The sequence below is a fragment of the Alligator mississippiensis genome, chromosome 6 (assembly GCF_030867095.1).
Source record: "Alligator mississippiensis isolate rAllMis1 chromosome 6, rAllMis1, whole genome shotgun sequence".
NCBI classification, from domain to species: domain Eukaryota; kingdom Metazoa; phylum Chordata; order Crocodylia; family Alligatoridae; genus Alligator; species Alligator mississippiensis.
Genome location: NC_081829.1, coordinates 86,259,160 through 86,283,069, shown reverse-complemented (window position 1 = coordinate 86,283,069; position 23,910 = coordinate 86,259,160). Strand labels below are relative to the sequence as shown.

Here is a 23,910-nt window from a genome sequence, read left to right as displayed (position 1 = left end):
AATACCCCTGATACCATACCAACCTAATGTGCCCATCTACCCCATGAAACAGTATGTCCAGTTCCAGGACATGGCTCAGAGAACCATGCCTAAAGAAAATTAAAGATAGGCTATGTGTATGCAGAAAACATTTTAAAGCTTTGTAGTTCAGTTGAATTGAAACCAAATTTCTCAGAAACAGCATAAAGTGGCTTTTCAGCAAGGGCCAACTGTATGCCAGTTTCAGTTTTGTAACTCCACTTGTCTCAGCCATCTTGAGCAGTTGCTGAAAATGTTCACAGTACTGTGTGTACTTGTAGGAACGTACATAATATATAATATATTGAACTAATAAGGCACATTTCTTTCTCATATTAAAAAAAAATCATTTTTAGGCAAATTGCAAACCTGGAAAAAAATCAGTCCTTAAAGGGCAGAATTTTCAGTATGTTTAATGAACAGCTGAACATAAGGGAACAGAAGGAAGCCGTTGTGCAACCTTAAAACAGTAGTGTTGCTTTTGCAACTATACTGTCCTCACCTTGGGCTTTCCTCACCCAAAGAACCACCAGCCTCCGTACACAAAACCACTTTCCGAGCGATCCTCTCTGATCTGTAGGGTGAACTTTTGACTATTGTTCTCATAATATTTTATACATTATACCAGACTTTTTCTCTTGAAAAATATTGAGTCTCATTTTTGCTGGGTCTTTTCAAATGTTAAGATTCTCATTCAATAGCGGTATAATTTGTGGGGGGGCTCTCCAAGTAGAGATGACAGTTCTGAACTACAGACAGACTCAGATTAATCCATTTATTTTTGCTAAAAGAGCATAGCATGTTTAACTTTATTCTCTGGCAGCCTGAGCACCAAGGTTTATGGAAACAGCTTGTGAAGTGGGAGCTAAATGAGTGAGTCTCAAGCTGGGTGCCAGGGCCTGGCTTTTAGGAGACTGTCACCTTCTCCTGCCACGGCCGGGTCCATAAACTGTATCCAAGAAGGCAGTTGTTCAGGTTGAAGGGAAGCAGCTGGAGCGGTCTCCTTCATGCCTCTGAAGTTTCAGGGACCAGGCTAGAGGAATATAGCCATATAGTTCTGGATCATGCAGTTTACACACACGGCTGTCTTCTTAAATAGTAGAGCTCTGTTGCCCTGAGGGAGCAAAAGGGATACGAGTTTTTGACATGTGAGTGCTCACCAAAAATAATGCATGGCATTTTCTTAAAGCTTGATGTTGCAAAATATAAAGACTGCATTTACACATAATCTGTACGCGAAAGAGAACAGGTATACATTCCATCTTAATTTTCTGACTTGTAGGTGCTTGATACAGGACCTTAATGTTCTTAGTATTTTTTAGAATTATTATGATTTGTGGAAGCAGGGGAAATGAGTCTTATGTGTTTCAATACTGTACATGCTTCTGTGCACAGTTGTAATATAGTTTTGATGAACTTAATTACTTCTTCAGCAGATCATAGTATCTGTTTACACATGTGTCATTAACTGTTACCATTATTTTCTGTGGTGTGTTTATTATAATTTGTTTTATGTTTACTGGAACCCACGTAGAAAGGATTAAACATGCTATCTTTATTATATATAGCTATTTTAACTGTCCTAATTCCAGTGGGACTGGATATTTTAACTGGTTTTCATTAATATCATCAGGTTAAATGGGCTAAAGAAAACTACCATCACAACATTGGCTCTCCATATTCTCTGCGTTTAGCCTCTGCTGATGCCACTGGAAAAATAATTGTTTGGGATGTGGCAACAGGAACAGCTCGCTGTGAAATACAGGAACATACAAAACCAATCCAAGGTAAGGAAGTTGTATGATGTTTATATGATCCATGAGTTTAAGTTGGAGCTTGGAGGTAGAACTCACTCATTCTGTTCAGTTCATCACTGACTGACTGTCTGACTGAGAAATCAGTTGCTTTCTCTGCCTGTTTAAAGTAGATGTGAGAAGACTTATCAACCATCTGTGAAGCTGTGGGTCTTAATTTATACCTACAATGCCTTCTTGGGATCTTTTGATGAAAAATGCTATAAATTACAATTTTTAAAAATTAAACGTATTGATAAAAATTCATGCAAAGAATTGAATGTTTTCTTGTTTTGCTTTAGGAACTTAATGCAGTTTGTCACCCATATAAATACTACTGACATTTATAACAGTACAAGACCTATGCAGCTATACAGCACTACAAATCATGTATTTCTCTGTACCCTTTTACCTTAAAAGAAGTATTAGAAGATACATTTTATATAGCTGCTACTAACCAAGCATGTCAGTATGATGTTACAAATGTAATGTATAATTATAAGGAATAAGTTTTTCTTGTAAACTATTAAACTTTGAGCATGTATAGCTGTTGTCCTTGGGGCTCAGGAGCAAGATGCTATTCTTTGTGTATGAGGTTATATGTACAGTGCAGTAAAATGGACTAAAGAAGGAAACAAAGGGGGGGAGATATATAGGGAGGAGGAATTTGGTTCTTGAAGTCCTATTTCTGAAGGGAGTTACTTTGCAACACTTCAATGGGAAGCCATACATGTGTAGTCCTGCTTACCTAGGAGTTGGAATGTTCTTTGTTTCCATAAAACATTATTATAGATTAATGCAGTAATTCCCAGCAGTTTTCAAATTTCTGTCTAGGACCAGGACCCTAGGCAACATGTTTCTTAACACAAATTTCACACAAGTTTGGAGTTGTAATCTTGGCAAGAAATTTAGGGTGTTCTTGCTGTTGGGTGTTGCTGAGAGTTTTTAGGGAAGGCAGGTGCTTGGTTTTGCATAATTGTTTCTTTGCCCTAATTCCAGTGGGACTGGATATGCTGTTAGTAGTAACTATGAATGATGCCTTGTGGGGGGGTCTTCCTCCACTCATCTCGCTTGCCACTACACAGCTTAGTTTTGGAGACTGGAAGCTGACTCCATCGTTTCTAAGAGCACCTCTTGCCGTAGAGTTCACAGCTATATTTTTAGGGGCAATGAAAGAGAGAAAGGGAGCCGACGACTTGACCTGGAGTTGTGGGGTAGAGCAGATAAGAACAGAAAGAAAGCTTGTTTTTCTCTTTGTCATTGGCCTTCAGTCTAGCAAAAGCTGCTTGTGGCATATTGCTACACAGGCAGTCCTGGGACTTATGACACAATTGGTTCCTGAAAACTGCATCTTAAGTTGAAACGTTGTAACTCAGAACCAATTTTCTCATAAGAAACAATGTTATAAATGGGGGATTGGTTCCTAAACCAAGGCCTGATACCCTATTTTCACCAAAACTACCCAAGAATTTTGTACTTGATCTATTATAGATGGGTAATATAGCTACATTAATGTATTTATACTGTAAATAGTAATCATATTTATTTGGAAGGACCTCTTTGAAGTGACTTTGCTGGACTTTTTGAAGGGCTCTTGGTTGGACTTTTTGGAGGGTTCTTGGCTGGAGTCTTCTCAGGAGTCTTGACTGCAGGTTTTTCTGGAGTCTTGTCTGCTTTCTTAAAGAAATTGTCCAAGGAAGTTTGGACAGATGTTCTCCAGGGAGATGGGTGGCGTGGTGTCACATTGAATCAAGTATTGTAAAGTCAAAACCGACGTCATAAAGTTGAAACAGGGTGTCGATTTATAAATGTTGTAAGTGCAAAACGTTGTAATTCAAAACGTTGCAAGTCGAGGACTGCCTGTACATACATTCCATCGCCAGGCCAACATTCCCGTGCTTTCCCTCCTCCCCCCACACACAAACCTACCTGTCTCGCATCTATTGTCTCCCATGGCCTCTGGTCCTCACTGCCATCCATTTGCATTTTCATAGACCTGCATTTTGCATATTGGCTTCTATTCCATCCAGGAGAACACAAACAGCAGACTCTCCCTATGCTGAAGAAGGGTGTTTATGCCCTAAGCTTGCAAAGAACAATTTTTACAAAGAACAATTTTTCCAATGATTTAGTTGTTCTAATAAAAGATATCACATCTACCCAAAGAACCTTGTCTGCCTGTGGCCCAAGAAGGTGAGAAGTCCTACTTTGATTGAATTGGGAACTGTTTAACCAGGAGACCTAGATGCTTTTCCTGTTTTCACCAGTGATTTTATGCATGATCTTTGGAGCATGTCACTTCATGCATGCTGCTGTATGTTTCCCTGGCTATACAATAGGGATAATACTACTTGTCCACTCTTGTAAAATAATGAAGTCTTTGGCTAAAAGTAGCTATATTATTATTGGTAGCAGGGCCTTGCAAGTAGCTTCTGTTTGTCATGCTGACTGTTAAAAGAAAGGTAACTTTATTTTGTTGGGAATTCTTAAACGCACAAGTTCCGTACAAATGTTAAGTGTTCTTGTGATTTTACAATAAATACAAAATCTTCTGTTTTAGTGCTACTTACATCGTTGTTAACATGGTTTATTTATGAATTTATATATTTTGGAGCATCATTCCTGTGCAATTACATTTCCATGGTGAGTTTCCAAGAATAATTGCTAGCTTATTTGGTCTCTGAGCTGGCTTTAAAACTCCACATGACGCTGACATTCTATTTTTATCTTTTAATTCTATTATCTGAAAAGCCACTTAAGAAATTAGAAAACAGAAGCATAAAACACATCAAAACCTTGTTACAGTGGCTATGACACAGGTTCAATTAATTTAATTAACCTTTGTTTCTTCTGTAATGTTGTATGTTTTCTTTTTTTAATACGACTGAGTGGATGACTATTTGCAGTGGCTTTGTACATTTTGTTCAAAACCATTTGCATTCTTTCCTAGTCATATATAGTTTGTGCATTCTCACTCAGAGTAAGTTTTTATGCCTGTTTAAATATCAGATATTTAAGTCCATGTTGTTTTAATGCCACTTCAAGGTGGGGAAAGATTACATTTTAATTTGCAATTGAAAGTTTGAGCCTTAATTTCCAGTCCAGCTCCCAAGCCTTGCAGTACAGATAATCTCTTCCCATACTCCTGCGTATAGCCTATTGTCACAGAAATGTTTCTTGGTGTCTTAATATAAAACCTCATAGTTCATCGCTCTTCCTGTGATCATACAGTACTTCTCTAAACACAGCAATGAGTTATACAGGAAAAAGGTAGAGATGTTTTCTGTATCCTTCACTGTCTTTAATGCAGGAATTGCTTTCTTCCATGCCTTGCTCTAATACCATATTTTATTGCGTACAAAACACACAGCTTTCCAAAAACCAGCTACTGGAAAATGGTGTGCACATTGTGACCAGGGGAATTTAATAACAGCAGTCGCACATGTTTCTGCCAGGCAAAAGCAAAAGTAACTCAGCATGGGATCCATAGGTATCAGGACAGTGAGTAGGCTTAGCTTCCTAGCTGCTGCTACTTAGGTACTTACTATAAGGAAGGATCTTTTTTCCTTCATGCTGCATTTCAGAAACAAAGTGCTCATCTTCTGGGGCATGCTGCATACAATACAACAGTCTGTCATTTTCTGTCATTCTGTGCTGTCTGCCCTGTGAAGCTTTTCTCCCTTTCATTCCTGAATTTTCTTCTTTTGCTGGTAGATGGCATTTCAGTTCCACTGGTACGGTTTCATTAAAGTGGCTTTTTCCTTCCCTTCCTTGTCCTACTCAGCAATAGCTCATTATAGCAGACGATAGTTGGTGCTTCATCCATTCTATCTGGTTCTACAGGCTTTGCTATGCAATCAAGGGCTTGGAAGTCAATGCAACCCAATGGGAATAGAGTCAGCAGTAGGATGACCTGCTAGTTCTCCATGCATCATCAATACATTTCTCACAGATGTCTTGCAGTTTAAGAACTGCTGACATAAAAAACACAGCTATAGTTCTTGTGCATAGTTTAATATAACCATTTCATCAAGCAGTGTATTCTTGGCTACTTTTGGTATAATATTTCTTCATACATTGGATGTCTAGCAGTAAAGGAACATGAATAGCACTGTTTTAAGGAGAAGACTTTGCTTCCTCTTGCAATGCACCATTAGTTCAAGCAGTGATCAAGGAGTTGCATTTAACTGTATTGCAATTTAAATAGACGCAATCAGCATAAAATATTTTTTTCTGTGAAATACAGTGAGATGCTGTATGTGCCATGAAGAGCTTAAATAGACAGTGGGAGAAAATATTAATCCTGCTTTATATGTGGGGAACTGAAGTAGGGAGTTATATGAACATGTAGGTAAAGAGTCTGTGTTGCAAAACCGCAACAAAGCTCTCCTGAGTCTGTCTGTTGTCTACACTGTTTGGCCGTCTTTCCTCCCACCTCCATATAAATCCTCCTTCCATGTCACCATAAATCCTTTGATTATAAATTATATGCTGTCTGTTTATTCAGGAGCTTCAAGTCCCTTTGTGTTCATTGAATTTGGCAAGTCTTGACTGCAAAGGGGTAGAGTGAAACCATGATGAGTACTTTAAAAGAAACCTTAGTACCATATTTTCTTGCATAATACCTGCACCTTTTCCCCATTCTCCTCCCCCATCCCTGGACCCTTATTTACTTGTTACTGCATATTGGTTTTAGTCTTTTAAAAATATCTTATGCAGAGTAAAAAACAGATGCACTGCATTCTCCACAGGATAGATTAAAATATACACTGCATGTGTGGATTAGAAATTGTCTATTATTTTTTTAGAAAAAGAGAGAAATTGCATATTAAAAGTCATTCTCTCTGAAAGATATTTTCAGACTTGAATAAAAAGCTCTTCTCATGAGCTCAGAAACTTTTCAAAGTAATCTGGTATTTCATACAAATGATTTGGTACATTCTTTTGCATTTTTATATTGACTTTTCTATTGCATATGATACAAAAAAGCAATGCCATCTGTTAAAGTGAGCTATAAAATTAAAATTTAATGGAAAGAAAAATTGAGAACTCAGAAGATTTTTAATTACACCCTGTGTTTGAGATTGGAAACATTTTAATACAATTATAACACAAGCACATTCTTTCAATGTGCTGTTACAAGTTTACTTTTTTATTTATTCAGTATCTTACAGAATTCAGAGATGTCTGAAGCTTGCAGCTTGGTCTACCAGCATATAGGTTTTTCCTTTTTACAGTAATTGTACTGATTTGATTTTTTTTTTTCTCCAGGAAGATTGAGCAAGAGAATTTTATATTTGCATCTGGAAAATAGATCTAAATGGAAATTTGTGAAAAGGAGTAGGGAAAAAACTTAAACACATCTTCTACTGATGGGATATTTGTGAGGGATAACCATGTACAAACTTTGGCTAAAAGAGACATGGGGAAAAGCAGCAGGGCAGTCTGGAAAAAAAAATAATATTTATATACAAAGCAGAATGAAATGGAAGTTATTACATACACATTACATAGCTATGTATCTTCAATCATATTTCAGTTGTGGAACCTAACCCACCAAGTTTCTGCAATGCTACTTAACAGGGTAGATTTGATTTAAATCCAGTCAATTTAAATCATGATTTAAATCATGATTTACATCACTGGTCAGGAAGGCTCACTTTAATTGTTTTCTACAAAAAGTTCATTCTCCTTGTTTGATATTCTTTGCACTTTTAAAGCAAGGTAAGGGCTTGACTGTGTGTACACAAACTTGCAGAGACAGTAAGGCTGATGGGTAGGTAATCAGGTCTGTTATCTCCCATCTCCATATACTGCTATTAACAAGGATGTTACAGGTTTCCCTCACTTTATGTGGGTTCCGTATATGTGAATTATGCAATGACCCTTTTTATACCAAAAATTCATTATATGCAAGGTAAATTCACTCTTATGTGATTGGTGTGGTGGAAGCCCACAGTCAACTGCTTTGTGCAGTGCAGTGTGGGAGTGACGTGCACCAAAATATAGTCTCCTGCGTGGATCTGCGCTCCTCACTCGTTGTCTGCAACGTGTTTGTGTAGTTGCCATCCCCATTATGGTAACATTTACCACCACCCTGTGCTTGTGTGTAAATGTCTACTGTTGGTGAGTACCAAAATTGTCTTGTAAAAGTGGTAGAACTGGGTCTGGAGATAAGTACAGTCGAGGTCTTAGAATGTATCCCTATTTGTGACATTGTAAAGTGGGTGCCCTTTGTGTGAATTTGAGTTATGCACCATTTTCTAGGAACACATGTACAGCATAAAGCAAGGGAAACCTGTATCTTGGGAGACATCAAACTCACTCTATGGCTGAAGGAGGCCGTTTGTGCCTAAAAGCTTGCAAAGAACAATTTTTCCAACTATTTAGTTGGTCCAATAAAAGATATCACATCTACCCAAAGAACTTTGCCTGCCTATGATATCTGGAGATACAAATCCACAGTTTGAGAACTGAAACTAAGCTTCAAAGAGATGCTTCATGGGATCTTCTAGACTAAGCACTGAGTCCTACTGGGTAGAGTGGTTTTCTTTAATCTTCACTAATTTATAGAGAAACCTCTGGGAACCCTATAAGATTGGGCTCCTAAAATAGTCCATGGCCTATTGTGACTTATTCATAAAACTTCTAAAAAGGTTACATGACTATATTGTCTCAAATAGTATATAATTAGAAGTTATAATCTCTATTCCATGATGATATCTTTCAACTTTAACATAAATTAAAACTAAGTTTATTGCTTTTTTTTTAAAAAAAAACAAACATTTTAACAAAAAATATAGTTAAATAAAAAAAATCTGATTTAAATATAAAATCCAATTTTTCAATTTCTTAAAATAATCACTGATTTTTATCTACCCTGCTTGGGAGCCATATGTGGCCTGTGGGCAACCAGTTAGCCCTGCTTTAAGGTACAGTGTAGGCACTTTTAGTTTTCATAATATTGTATGATATTGAATAATTCTGTGTTTCTTGGCTCTGAACTCTTCCATGGTCAATTTAATTAGTGCTACAAAGTAAAATGTGTTTAAAATTATGCATAGTTCAGTTGATATTAGATCGGAGTGGGCAATTATTTCGGCAGGAGGGCCACTTAATGAGTTTTGGTGAGCTGTTAAGGGCCACGAGGATGGCCCTGCCCCTTGACAAGTGCCTTGCCCCCTTATTGCCATCATGGGACTGGAAGTCTTGCTCCCTAACCCCTGACCTTTGCCGCCAGAAGTCCCTCCTCTTGCCCTTGGAAGCACTCCTTTTGGGAAGGGGGATTGCCATCTTGGAACCAAAAACCCCTCAGAGATTATATACTAAACATCAAATATCCACAATGACATGTTTAATTTTATTTTTAAAAATATTTTTATCCTGATTAGTGTATGTTTGCATTGTGTATATAGAGATAATTGCATAGCTCAAAATGAAGTCTTACTCTTGTATAATTGTGAGGAGTGTGGGGGGGTATGGGTGGGTGGGTATGGGATTTGTGTAGGGCTATGGATGTGTGTATGTGGGGGTGGTGTAGGTGGGTATGGGGGGTTTGTGGGGGCCTGTGGGGTGTGTGGAGGGGGGTGGCTGGGGGTGTTCGTGTGGGTGCATGTGTATGGGGCGGTGTGTGCATGTAGCAGTGAGCAGGGCTCCCCCCAGAAGTGTGTAGGTGTGTGTGTATGGGAGGGATGTGAGGGCAGGTGTGGGTGTGTGATTGTGTGGGTGAGGGTGTGTCTGTGGTGTTTGTGGGGGTGGGGGTGGTTGTGGTGTTTGTGGGGGAGGGTTTGAGGTTATGGTGGGTTGTGCATGGGAGCCTCTTGCGCGCACCTCCCTGAGCTGGTTATCACCCACCCTGTAAGAGCCCAGAGCCCATGTGCCATGTGATGCCTCCCTGTCACCACCAGCAGCACATAGCCCCAGAGCGCCCTGCTCCCACTTTGTACTGCCCCGCTGTGGCGCTTCCTGCTACCCCATGGGCACGCAGCGGGGCTGGAGTGTTTCCTTCCAGCTGCCACTGCCACTGGCCCCAGCCCCACGGTCCTGTTGGGGAACCATGTGCGCAGCCTCAACCCAGCATGCCTTGCACCTGCTTCAGACTCGCTTATCCAGGCGCAACACCAGCTGCTGCTGGGCAGAAACTGCTGCTTGACATGGGGGGGGAAAAATGGCCTCTCCCCCTCACCGCTGCTGAGCAGCTCTTGGTGCAACTGCCTGGAGCTGGCACTGCATCGGTCTGCCCTGCAGCTCCACTGCTGCCTCTAGGCTGCCCAGCTCAGGAGTGGTGACAGTGCAGAGCAGCCGTAGGGCAGCCCAGGCGGTGGTGACACAGGGCAGCCCAACGCAGTGCAGGCTGCAGGCGGCTGCGCTAAGTACTGCTCGGCAGTGGTGAGGGGGAAGGGCTGCTTTTCCCTTCAGTGAGCAGCAGTCTGCCCGGCAGCTACTGCTGCTGAGCCTACATGGGCGAGTCCGGAGCAGGCATGAAGAGTGCCAGGTGGGGGCGGTGCATGCAGGTCCCTTCTGGAATTGTGGGACTGGGGCCAGTGGGAGCCAGAAGGAGGAGCCGATGCCCGGGTTGCCTAGAAAGGGAGTCCAGCCATGGAGCTGCCCCAGCCCCACTGGGTTGCCAGTGGGCAGCAGGCAGTGTCATAGTCACATGGCGCCTGGGCCAGGCTGGCTGAAGGGACCTGCCATGGGCCGGACAAAGCACCTCCGTGGGCCGTATTTTGCGCACCCCTGAATTAGATGGTGCTAGGAAGGGGTGCACACAGCACCTTTACACTGCTGTATCCTGTATTTTAACCAAATTGATATTTGAAACTATGAACTGTTCAGCTTAATGACTCCCAACAAGTTGCTCTCAGTTCTTCTAAGACAAAGTTTCTTTTTAATGGAATTGTATAATTTCAAGCACTGCTATTTCGTCTCTTCTTTCTTTTGACAGACATGCAATGGTTGTGGAATCAGGACGCTTCCCGAGACTTACTCCTAGCAGTTCATCCACCAAACTATATTGTCCTGTGGAATGCAGACACAGGCACCAAGCTCTGGAAGAAAAGTTATGCAGAAAACATTCTTTCCTTTTCATTCGACCCCTTTGATCCTTCACATTTAGCTTGTAAGTTTGCTTACATATATATATATTTTTAGTATCTTTACCTTTTTGTACATTTATTTTATGCTGCCAATATTGCATGGACAGGAATTTTTTTAACATCAACTACTTACATGTCAAATCCAAAATAACCAACACCTTCATTTTGATCACTATACTGATTGTCATGAGGGCCCACTCAATTGAAGTACTCCAGGTCACTCTTGACTGCTTCTTTGAAGCATAGGAAATGTTTGGACTCACTGGATGAATCTACATGAGATGCTAACTGTGCAGTAGCCTAATAACACTGCACATTACTGTGCAGTGTAAAAACAATGCTAATATGCTACTGCGCAGTTAGCATCATTAAAAAGCCATGTGCCGGTGCTATTGCGCAGCATGCCAGTTACTGCGCATTGATTTAGTACTTGGGTTTACAAGTACTAAATACGCAGTAACTATAGTGCTTTAATGAATGTTAGACACACCCGCTGTCAACTTCACTGAAACCAAGATACCTTACCAACCGACCCCAAACGAATCAGCTGTTCCACCACACGTTACAATTAAAGGATAAACCTTGGAGAAGGTTGATCTTTTTTCTTACTTGGGTAGCCACCTTTCTGAAAAAGAAGATGATACTCAATGCTGGATAAAATCTGGTGGTGCCATCTTTGGACAACTCCAAAATTGTATCTTTGATGATCGTGACATCAGAACCCAAGCTTCTCTTCTAAACAGGCTGTTGTCATCCCTAACCTGTTGTATGGGTGTGAAACTTGGATGATTTATTGGAAGCACATGAAAACTTCAGAATGTTACCATGAATGATGTTTTTGTAAAATCCGCCGTGTCAGTTGGAAGGATAGAAGAACAAATGCCAGTGTTCTGGTTTAATCAGGCACCACCAGCATTGAAGCCATGGCTGGAGGAGAGAACATGTGAAGAGTTTTGAAGTTAACAACAAGAAGTGATGTAGGATGTTCAGGGCAAGGAGCTGAGAGGTTAGGGATCCAAACAGTTCACACCTAGATAAGACAAGGATGAAAACATTAGGGGTAGTGTTTGGTGGAGGGGTACTGTGAGCATTTGGTAAACTGGAGAGGAGAAGGTTACAGTATGTGGAGACAGTCTGGACATGCACAAGTATTGTAGCCACTGGGATGGGGACGTATAGATTCATAGATGTTAGGGTCGGAAGGGACCTCAATAGATCATCGAGTCCGACCCCCTGCATAGGCAGGAAAGAGTGCTGGGTCTAGATGACCCCAGCTAGATGCATATCCAACCTCCTCTTGAAAGTAGCGTGAGGTTTTTCTACACGTCGTGCAGGAAGACGTAATAGATTGAAAGGGGCACATTGGTGTTATACTCAGTTTACTAGTTTTGTGAACAGGAAAGAATTGGGTTGGGGCAACGACAGAGATAAATAACAAGGATGTGGAAAACGGTCAGGAAGGAAAATATAAATTCTTCAAATTCTTCCCCAGGACATTGCTGTAGTAATTCTGTCTTTTCTTCAGAAATATACATCCTAGCTTTGCAGAGAAAAAATCATTTTGATCGTTTTACTGTTTGAAACTTTGCCTGTCCTTTCTGTAGAAGCAGCAAAACAAAGCAAGTCGGGTTTGAATAAAATTCAGCATGAATGGTGTTTGGATTTTGATATAATTAGGGAAATTTGCTTCGGATTCTGAAGACTGAATATAAAAGTTATTTTATTATTACTTGCTCTTTGTTTACTGCATTCCCAAGGATAATTCCACCTCTGCCACTAATCAGTTGCAGCTTTCATGCTTATTTCCTGACTTATGGTTCTTTTTTCATCCATAAAATGGGTAGAGAACTTACTGACATGGGCAAATTGGGGGGGGGGTGGGGAATGCAGTAGTGCAGTTGCACCTCTTGATTCCAGGGTCAGCCCTGGCTGCAGTTCTTAAGAAATGCCTGGCAGTGACAGCAGCATTTCTACTACATTTCATGGTGCATTATAACCTGATTCCTTCTAAACTTTTCATTCCACAGGTGTTAACGGCCCTCTCTCTCCCCTTTAATGGGCATGATGTTTCACTAATTAAGCTATCTTTTCTTCTGCCATTCTGCTGTCATCTAGTAGCTCTTGGTAATGCAGTTCCTCGCAGCCCTGCAGACTGTTTTTAACTTTAGCTAGAACTGTTAACTCAGGTGAACATTAACTTAGATGTGGATATAACTTTCAGTGAAGCATTGGATGCGCTGTCAAACTGCTCAAGAAGGCTAGCTTTTGTTTTATGAATCTGAAAGAGATGTATGTTTATTTCTAGTGGCCACAGGATTAATTAAACAACATCTTTTGATTATGTGTGCTTTGTTGTTTTTTTAATATGTAATAGATGATAAAGCAAATTAACGCTCTTTCTAATAAAGTTACATTGTTTTTTGTTTTGATTGTAAATGGAATAATATAGCCATATGGCCCAGCAGATTAGTAAAGCTTCTAGGTGATTTTTAACTGAAAAAGTATATATTGTTTTATATGTGATGATGTGCTACAGCATCTGCACTGCCCTTTTCAAAATCCTAAATCTACCCAAGCTTACTCATTTGATTTGAAGCTGTAAAATCCTGTGCAAGTGCAAACTATTCTCTTGGGCCTGGGAGTTCCCCCAGTTCTTAGGGAGGACATTTCCAAAGGCATGAAGGGGAATTGTCAGCTGAGTCCTGTTTTGTAATTTTACATACTTCCCTTTAATCAGGGAGTATTTACTATTGAGTGTTTTGATATAGGGCACTGATTAATTCTGATGGAGGCTTCTAATACAGTATTAAGCAGCTGGATATGGAGCGTCCACTCCACCCAGCTCTGTGCTGCCGCTGCTCCACCCCGCTCCACAAAGCACAGGGCACAGGGCAGTCGCCCCAATTTGCCCCCGCCCCCCGGGTCGGCCCTGGCTGCAGTTCTTAAGAAATCCCTGAATTACCTTGCTTTGTTTCAATGGAATGTTAATTCTGGACACTATCCATGATTTATACTGATACTTTCAACTGTTTCACTTTAGATTGTGGTCAAGAAAACTAGATTTAGCTAAGGTGTTTGTCCCAAGTGCCTCTCCTGTCCTTCTGAGAGTCAGCACCTTACCTGTCATATCTTCTGCTGCCAAAACCTCTGTCTGCTTCTTCTGATAGCTTGTAGTACAGTTATGCATGTTCAATATAATATTCTGTAGCCTGTTAGAATTGGAAAATTTGAAGGTCAGAGAAAAATAACGCAAGAGTTGCAGTACTAATTGATTTCCATATTTAATTGGATAAATGCCCATATGCTTGATTTTATTTGAAATTGCTAGAATTTCTAATCAGGGCACCAGAGTTCTGGGAATACTGAGGCCATTGCATCGGAGTATCCAAAGCCCTGCATATAATATTTTAAAGTGCAGAATTGTTTATTTAAATGATCAAGATAAGCAGTTGTTTCCACTAACAGTTGATAAGCACTTTTTCTGTATGCATCTGCAGCAGAAGTGCTGAGTGGAAAAAGGGGCTGAGAATATGCACATGAAAAGTAGCTCATGTTTTAATTATATTGTTTAATGTGGCTATTTATTTGGTTACCTTGTTCAGATTTTCCCTATTGGAATAATATGCTTCATAGACCAGTCCAAAGGATGAAATTGTGGGTAATAACCCCACTGACACTAATTAAAGATGTGACCACAGTTTTTGTTTAACCCAAATGTACAAATGTGTTATGTAAGCAGGCTGGGCTGAATAAATATAATTAATTCTCTTATTGTAGTGTAGTAATAAACAACTAGTGCTTTTTGTGGTTATCATGCTTCATAACTTTTAATACTAAATGAAAAACCCCTGCAACTTCTTGTTCTTGTAAAGGATGTGAGTATTATCCTTGTTTTATAGATACAAGGATACTTGTTTTTTGTTCAAGCTCACACAGAGTTTTCCTGTGCTGCTGTTATGAGTTAACAAATTGTGTGATGGTAAATCAAAAAAACAAGCTGATCTCTAGCCTCCTCTAATAGTCTTGACTCTGATTAATGTTATCCAAAGTACCTTACTTTTACTATTATAACCTGCTACCCAACCCGAGTTAAGAATGCAGATATCAGTCCCCACTGTGCTGAGCAATGAAGAAAGTCTTAGGAACAGTATACAGCTTAATATATCTAATTTAAGATATTAAGCAACCAATAGTTGTTTGTTATTACAGGGGTGTGTGAGTAAAGAGCTAATGTACATGTTCTTGAGTCATTTGTTGAGGCCTTTATAAATAATAAAGTAGTTATCAATCACAACCATATTAGAAAAAAAAGTAGGCCTCTAATATTTGGGTATCACTGTCTATCATGCTAACTAAAATGGTTTTGTTTCTTAGTATTCTCCCATCTGTCTATATCCATCTGTCATTCTTTATACTTAACTCTGTGGAGCATGTGCTGTCTTTCTTGTCTCTTTTTCACAGATCCTAGCACAGTGGGGTCCTGGGCTGCTACGTGTCATGGCAACCGAAATAAGAACTCTAGCAATCAGCATAGTGATTATCAGCTCACAGTTAGCATCATGGTAAAATTCTTGAGGAGGGATTTAGAGGGTAGAATAGTGGTAGCATGGCCTAATTTGAGGAAGACATTTCATATAGAGGGCACAAAGGAGGAATCATTGGCGGAGCGGAGCATTATTATCCACAGAAGTGGGTAATGATGAAAGAGTATAGTTGGAAGAGGACTTGAATATGATACAGTAGAAAAGAAGCTAATGGAAGTTGAAAAGATGGGAGCACCATCCATACAAGGGGCAATAGAAATATTGTTCCTTGTATGGAGAATGATATGAGTTTCAGAAGAACCACAGCAAAAGCAGATAATTATGGTTTGGACTCGATTCTTAGCAGCCAAGATAGGGGAAAAGGTTGAATATTTTAAATGTTGTACAGATAGCAAGATATGATCATGACATGAATCAGTGTGTCGGGGGGAAAAGTCGAGATTTTAGATGATGCTGATGTTTTAGGACTAAATAATAAGAGAAATGGGCTGGAGAGCAAAGACAAGGAATCTAGCATTAACTCTTTAAATTGCTTTTGAATTGTCTATCATGAGCAACCCATGTGACAGAATGGGATACAAAATCAGAGGGAGGAGTCAGGACAGAGGTGTGAAAAGATTTATAAATTGTTCTAAAGATGATGGTAGAAGCTGTGTGTAGGTAAGATGACTTCCATAAAGACAGAAGAGGGAGAGGAGAACCAACAACCATGCCCTTTGTCTGCCGCAGACAGTCAGGAAAGAGGAAGACTCCCTGGAAGGGAAATGCTTAAATGAATGACCACAGAAGTAGGAGGAATACAGGGATAGACAGTGTTTTGGCATAGGGGACTAAAGAGAAGAGTATAAACAAGAGTCAGAAGCAGCTGAGATGTCAAGGAAGATGAAGTACAAATTTTTTAGTTCAGTTGAAATGGCAGAGATGTAATGAAATAATCAACATTTCATTCCTGAATTTAGTTCTGTCAGTAATTTTGCCTTGAAAGATAGTTTCTCCATACCTTACTCTACCTAGAGTTCATCATGGCAGCTTGCAGACAAAAAAAAAAAGCTTTTTTCTTTAAACTCTTCATGCTGCTGCACCAAACTCAGTGCATGTCCAGAAGTTGCCTCTCGTTAGTTGGCTCACCAAATGTCTGTATAGATCAGGCAGTTTATTGGGGCTTCTTTGGCATTTTTATTTAAGAGTTGATTGAAGCAGCTATTAGATGAAAGTGCCAGAAAGCTCTCTGCTGAAGCACCTGATCTATACAAACACTGCGTCTTCTGGTAAAGTGATATTTTTGTTTTGTTTTTGGTTGTTGTTTTTTTTAAACATATGTAAGCAGCCCATGTCAGTTATACCAAAGCTTTTGTTTGCATATGCAAACATATATAATATTAAAAATACAGAGATGTCAATCATTGATCCACAGTTGTTAAGCTGTCATGTAAATAATGTCATAGTTAAAGTTTCTGGGAGACCATCACTTTGTATGAGCATGAGAATGTAGATTTATCCTTGCTGGATAACTGGTTTCCTTAGCTTTGTAAAACTTAATGAGGAACAGTTGATGGCAGAAAATCACTGTACTGAACTAATGTGAAAGGACAAACAAGAAGTTTCTGCCAGTAATCTTACAGATCTTACAGTATTTTTTAATATAGGGACTTAATTTTGAAGTATTGAGTTTCGTGGCCTCTAATGAATTGTAATGGACCATCTGCTGTTCTTTCACCAGAAGATTCCTGTTAGCTAGAATTATGTATTTCCCAGCTTGTTCGACATTATTCAAACTATTACCATTTCCCCACACCAAAATTACATTAATAATAAAACATCATGATTAAATTGTACATACTATTTTACTATAATAAAAAATGTTTTTCTTGTTACAGTGCTCACCAGTGAGGGCATAGTGTTCGTCTCAGACTTCTCTCCTTCCAAGGCTCCTGCCAGTTCAGGGAAAAAAGTATACATCTCTAGTCCACATTCTAGTCCTTCTCACAAGCTGGTTGCTGCTACAGGAGCTAAAAAAGCCCTTGATAAAGTAAAAATTCTAATCAGTAATGAAAAACCAAGGTAAGTTGTAAGTGTTTTGTGTTTCTTCATATACAGACATCATTCTACACATATCTGCAAGTTATTTCTTTCTCTCTTCATTTTCTGTAAATACTAGTTGGATCTTTATTGTTGAGTACTCATTAAAAAACAGGGGTGAACGGAGACAGTAATACAAAGGGAATAACGGTTATTTATTTCAGTTCCATTTCTACACCTTTACCACCATAGCAATACAACTAAAGAGCATCTCACCCTGTGATTATGAAATACGAAGGATATGAAGGCATGAATCAACTTTTAATGAATGCTTAAAGCATGTTTTTCCTTTTGATTCTCTGGTTGAGGTTTAATTTGAAAACTCAAAAATTATTCTTGATTTCAATAGTTGAAAGGGAAAGAACCTTTTATTACGGTACATTATGGACAAATACACTTTTTGTCAAATCGGCTGTTACCCTTTTGGAGCTCTAATAAGTTTTGATTTTATTCCTTCTTTTATATTCTCAATAGAATTTACATATTCTAATTGAAAGTTCTTATTCTTCTCTTGCCAGATGGGTTTGTAAAATGTTAATATAACTTAATGATGTTTCTCTACTTGTCTGTTTGTATGTAATATGATAACTTTTGAAAATCACATCTTACCAATTCAAAGATTTCAGGGTAGGTTTTTTACATGAATAGAAAAAAGGTTGTTTATTTGAGGAGGAAATTGAAAAGGCAGGATGGAGAAACCTGAGGTGGGGGTTGGGGTATACTGGGAGCCATTGGTGGAGGGATGGTGGAGGTGGGGTGCCCTGACTCTTGTGAGGAGGGGACTAGCTGCAGGTCTTCTGATATAAGTTAGGAGGTGAAAAGGTTGCACAGACTCAATCAGAATTGAGCAGGATGGGAGTGTTGGTACATAAGACTAGAGGTGCACCAGTACATTTGTCCATATCATATTGGCACCAATAAAAGGAAAATGGATATTATCGGCTAATAAAAAAAGTTGATGTGGCTGATAATGTTGCTGATAAATGCCTCATGCATGCATGCAGCCATGGTATGCATTTGGCCAGGAGCGCAGCCCAACAGCTTGGAGAGCAGCATCTGGTTGGTAAATCTGTAGGGGAAAGGAGGATGGGGAGAGAAGGGACATAGGGGGGAGCAGATTGTGGAGGGGGGGGTGAGCGCGGGGGGTGGTTTCTGCCGCTGCGTGCACCCCTGAAGGAGGCACGTGGGACACGTGCCGCACAGATCTGTGTATGGGACGACAGTGGGCTTCCTGCTGCAGGCTCAGGGCCAGAGGCTGTGTCGGGCTCTTCCTAGAAGTGGGGGTGGGGGCTGGGCCCAGGCCCAGGCTGCACTCAGGGTGGGCAGCAGCAGCACTGGGAGGGGGAATATGGTGGGGGGGCTGTAGCCACCCCATAATCTGCCATAGGCCCCCCCACCCCACCCCTCCCCCTGTAACTCCCCTTCCAGCACCGCCACTGCCCACCCCACCCCTGCCTGCCCCAAGCACAGCCTGGGCCCAGCTTCCCACACCAGGAAGAGTCTGGCGCAGCCTCCAGCCCCAAGTGTATGGCAGCAGCCTGCCCTTGCTCTACGCACAGATCTGGAGAGCACGTGACCCCCATGCCTCCACCGGGGATACGCACAGCAGCAGGAGCCGCCCTCCCATGCCCCTAGATGAGCCGCGCCTCCGTCCGCACCCAGCCCAGTCCTGGCTGTGCAGCACCTGGCCCTGCCCCAGCCCCACTCCCTCCCTCACCGCGGGGGCCTCAATTTGCCCTCCCCCCAGCTTACCAGCCGAACGCTGCTCTCCAAGCTGCCGGGCTGCATACTAGCAATCAGATCGGTATCAGCCGATATGACTGGTTAATAATTGGCCATCGGTATCAGCCCAAAAAAGTGTTTATTGGTGCACCCCTATGTAAAACACTTTTATAGGGAAAATAGAGAGATGCAAAGAACCTTGTATGTAGTGAACTCAGCCTACTGGTGCGCGACTTGTTGTCTTCAGTGTCAAGTGCAATAAGCAGCAGAATTCTGCAGAGTATAGGATAAGAAGGTGAAACAAGTCAGAATATGGTGTGCAAAACTTCATCCTTATGGTGTCAAATTGATTGACATTAGCTTCCAGATTTTAAGTTGAGTTTTAGCTCGTGATAGAAACAAATCTTTTTGTTTACAAGATGAGCAAACCAACAGAACTTCATAGAAATCACAGACAGAATGAACATTGATTTCCACTGCCTTTATCAAAGTACGGTGTTATAAAAGAAAAGTTACTCTGTTTCAACATCTAAACAATAATTACTTATTAGAATTTACTGGGTAATCGGTACATTGTAGTTGTTGATTATCTCTTAATTTTAATAGGTACAATATTCTGACTTTAGCTATATTTCTTCATAGAACGTGATGAGAAGGTACATATAATGCATACCTGCTTTCTAAATTTCTGATAATTTTCTAATTCTACCCTGTTGTCAGTATCCTTCCTAGAGATGCACCCTTTAACAGTGAGGTGTCCTTCAACCTTTGAGTGATAATATTTTCCATAGTCCTAAATTTCAGATAATAAATGCTGATAGGGCCTTGTCCATACTTCCTTGTCAGCAGAAGTTCTGGCAGTAGATACTGCTGCCAACAATAAGCTATGAGAAAGCATACGCATCCATGTACTTGTGGTGGCTCCATTCTGAATTTCTGCTGCCAGAATGCAAAGTTCACCATCTGAAAGCGTCAGATACTGAATGGAGACTGTTGCAGATGGCACAGAAGTGCCTGTGTGCCTGTTCTGGTGGCTGTTGGCTGGCAGCAGAAGTCTTACAATGCTTAACACTACTGATGCAACTGCTGGCAGAAAATAGGGTTCTACATCTGCAGGGGAGCTTTGAGTGTGGCAGCACTGTTTTTTGAGCAGGAAAGGCTCAATCCAAGACCCATTTCTACCTGTTTTAATGCTGAAATAGTACACTTTAAAGTATAGTAGTTATTTATAACTGTTTTTCCCCCCACCTCTGGCTTGCTGTGAATGTGTCCATTTATTTCTGAAGATCTGATGATGAACAAAGTCGGAGTATTGCAGCTCTCTTCAAGTTAATAGAGCGTAACACAAGAAAACAGCAAGAAAAGGAATAAATGGTACATCATACCTGTGCTCCCTATTTGATGCCAGGTGCTCATTCTTGTTATTAAAACCATGAAAGGCTATTATTTAGAGCTATAAGAGTTTTCTCTAATCCACTCAGAGAAGCAGCCACATTCTTTTGGCATGTTATGACAAGGATAGTTATGGTAGTGTTCTCAGTGGGTGATCCTTAGAAATTGAGCTGCTCACTGAAGGAGATTAGCATGAGTCTAATTTGACCATTTTCAATCCAAGACATAAGACACTCCTAATTCATAAAAGCCTTCGTTCAGTAATGAAAGCTGAAAAGGGGATGATATTTCCTGTCGATTATGGAATGTGGAAAACTAGAAATCCTTTAGTAATAGTAACTGGGTAGAGATTTTTAAAAATATTATTATATTATATAAGTATTTATCCCACACTTAAGTATTAGTAAGAGTATTTTATTGCACCATATACCAGAACAATCAGAACTGTAAAATACTTTAAGTCTAAAATTGTTGCATTTTGAACTTCCCTAGGAATTGGCTGTTTTTTACTTTCACATAGCTTATTTTTTTCTTTTTGTCCTTTTTTTTTTACATGCTAAAAATACTTCTCAATCTGCCCGTAATTGTGGGAACAAGCAAATCAGACTATATTGTCATTCAGTGCTTAATGCCAAACTTTAGTAGAGATTTTAAATCTGTACTTATTTTAATAAGATGTAGAAATTGCAAGCCAAATAGGAGGTTTGATGGCATCTCATTTTGCAATCATTTAAAGAAATTGTAATCTAGATACCAAGTTAAAAGGCATGACATTGTCTTTTCATGTTCTGTCATGATTTACTTGTGATGCTTCAAATGGAACACTTGATTTGGAAATGTCAAGAAGGAAAGCAAATGGACTGCTGCAATATATGCACATGCACTTAGTACTACTGGTAAAATAACAGACACTTTTTTTTCTTTGTTTTGATTCCATTCTTGAATTTCACTATTTAATGAAATGGTACCAAATATGGTACCAAATATATCCTAATCATCTTCCTACATGTCATCCACAAAACAATTTAACTGGACAGAGGGCATGGGATAGATGTAAGAGATATTTGTTTGGATTAGTTTCATTTGTCTTTCGGTTATGCTCCCTCCAGGCACTAAGAGAAAGAGAGGGAAGAGCTCAGATCAGGAACACTGTTGCAGGCATAGGATGATTTGTGTGGCTGAACAGGAGTGTATGAGAGGGTTATGAATGTAGAAGCTAGTATCTTGGATCCTCCCATCCCATGAAAGTGCCTGCTTGGGACCTCTAGTCTTGTCTGATCTCTCTGTATCCTCGAAGCTGGTGGGGGGTAGGGGGCAGCCCAAGCTCCTTCTGACCCCAAGACCTTTATCTTTGGGTCTCTCACCTTTCCTGGTCTCCCAGGGTCTTCCTTTCTCAGGGAGTTGCCATATCATTCACTCTCAAACAAGGGACTTTGCCCTCTTGATAGAAAACTGCATCCCAAAATCCCAAGCAATAATGCAGACAGTTCCTCTTCAATAAAAGCAGATATTGGGGGTAAAGGCAAGAGGACAGTGCCCCCAACAAAGGCACTCAATTTAGCTCATGCAACCCTGCACATGCCCTGCTTCCCTCCCTCTCCCACCACTCCAGGTTAGCTTAGCATAGGGCCTTGGATGTTCCTTGGTTTCTTACTCTTTTTAGATTCTCCAGCTCCCTGGGTGATTTCCTGTTTTTGCAGGCTTCTCCTTCCATTGGTCCATTATGATGCTCATCTCTCAGCTTCCTTGGAGTTTTCGAGCATCACCTCCTGTACTACCTTGTTGACATATCAACAAATCTGTTCATTTTCTTTATTCCTGAAGATCCATTTTGTCTCTTGCTGCAGCTCTGGGACCTAGCAGGGGCTCTTCTTTCCCTATATACAGGCTAGTCAGGGAAACGGGCATAAGACATTATTACATGAACACATTTAGGTCAGGTACAGATATTATACTTTTACCGCTATAAGTGATCGGAAACTGGTCTATACCTGTAACAGAGCGTATGTTTGGCGCACAAAGCTGGTTTATACCCACAGCAGAACAGAAGTTCAACATGCTGGTTTAAATTGGTTTAAAAATGGCAAAACATGGTGTAATATTTGATCTCCCCTCCAAAGGGTGAATGTGCATTCTGTTCACTACTAATCTAAACTACACTGCTTACAGAAAACTGTAACCTAGATTGATTCCTCTTTGGGTTTTTTTGAATGTCTGTATCAAGATTTAAAACACAAATCTTACAATAAAACCTCTAACTTGCAAGCTATTTTGGCTGGGTGAAGCAAGGGGAAAAAAATGGAACAAAAAGAGATGTGGGAGTTGGTTATTGAACTATATGGGTCTTTTGAAGAGTATTAGGAGTTTAAACTGTATAGAGTATCTTTTACTTCAAAATTCCTCACAAATTTAAATGCATTTAAATTTTAATGTTGTAGCTAGTGGGATACTGAAATAACATTTGCATGTTCTCTATTTTTCCCTTGGCTTGAATGTACCTTTTTGGCAACAAGACTAGTTTAGTTAATTGCAAAATAAAAAATTATGCATGGTTACATGCAAGCACCAATAAATAGCCCAAGTAAAGCTAATTTTCCGTGAATACCAATAACTGCTACAATGGCCAACACTTTGCAGTTGGACTGCTTTGCACCGGACATGTAAAACCATTAAATTTGTGAGTCCAGAGAAGCAAATGTATTTAAAAAAAGTCCTACCACCTATAATATCAGTGGATGATTTTGATTCGTAATGGATTAAGTGAATTTTTATAACTATCTTTAACTCTTGAAGTGGGTAGTGCTTAGACAATTGCCCATTATGGCAATATGCCAAATATCACTTTTTTCATTATTAATAATATATGAATTTGAAACACAATAGTATTAAAACTTATTCCAAACTGCTCCTGCTTGCTGCATAACCTAACAGCATACTTTGTAGATTTGTATTTGGTATATTTCAGTGCTGAGTCCGTAACCCTGAATGACTGCCTTCAGTTGTCATACCTCCCTTCGAAAAGAAACTACATGTTGCTACTCTATCCCAGAGAAATTTTGATTCTTGACCTGGAAGTGAACCAGACAGTGGGTGTGATAGCAATTGAAAGAACAGGGATACCTTTTCTACAGGTAATTTATCCAAGCGTTTTGTTGCTAAGCTAATTTAATTGAATATTTTTTTTCACGGCAAGATATTTAAGATTGCTTTTTTTTAATTCTATTGACGGTCTTCTAGTGAATTTTTATAAATATCAAGTACGTGAAT

General features: G+C 40.0%; 1 protein-coding gene across 1 annotated transcript in view; it reads left to right on the top strand.

Moving 5' to 3' along the window:
* WDR11 (WD repeat domain 11) overlaps window positions 1-23,910 on the top strand; it is a 103,593-nt gene that overhangs the window by 22,590 nt on the left and 57,093 nt on the right. Inside the window, exons 3-6 of the mRNA XM_059730071.1 lie at window positions 1,652-1,805; window positions 10,756-10,929; window positions 17,328-17,511; window positions 23,609-23,774. Of these exons, the coding sequence (XP_059586054.1) occupies window positions 1,652-1,805; window positions 10,756-10,929; window positions 17,328-17,511; window positions 23,609-23,774 (678 nt within the window). The remainder of the gene's footprint in view (window positions 1-1,651; window positions 1,806-10,755; window positions 10,930-17,327; window positions 17,512-23,608; window positions 23,775-23,910) is intronic.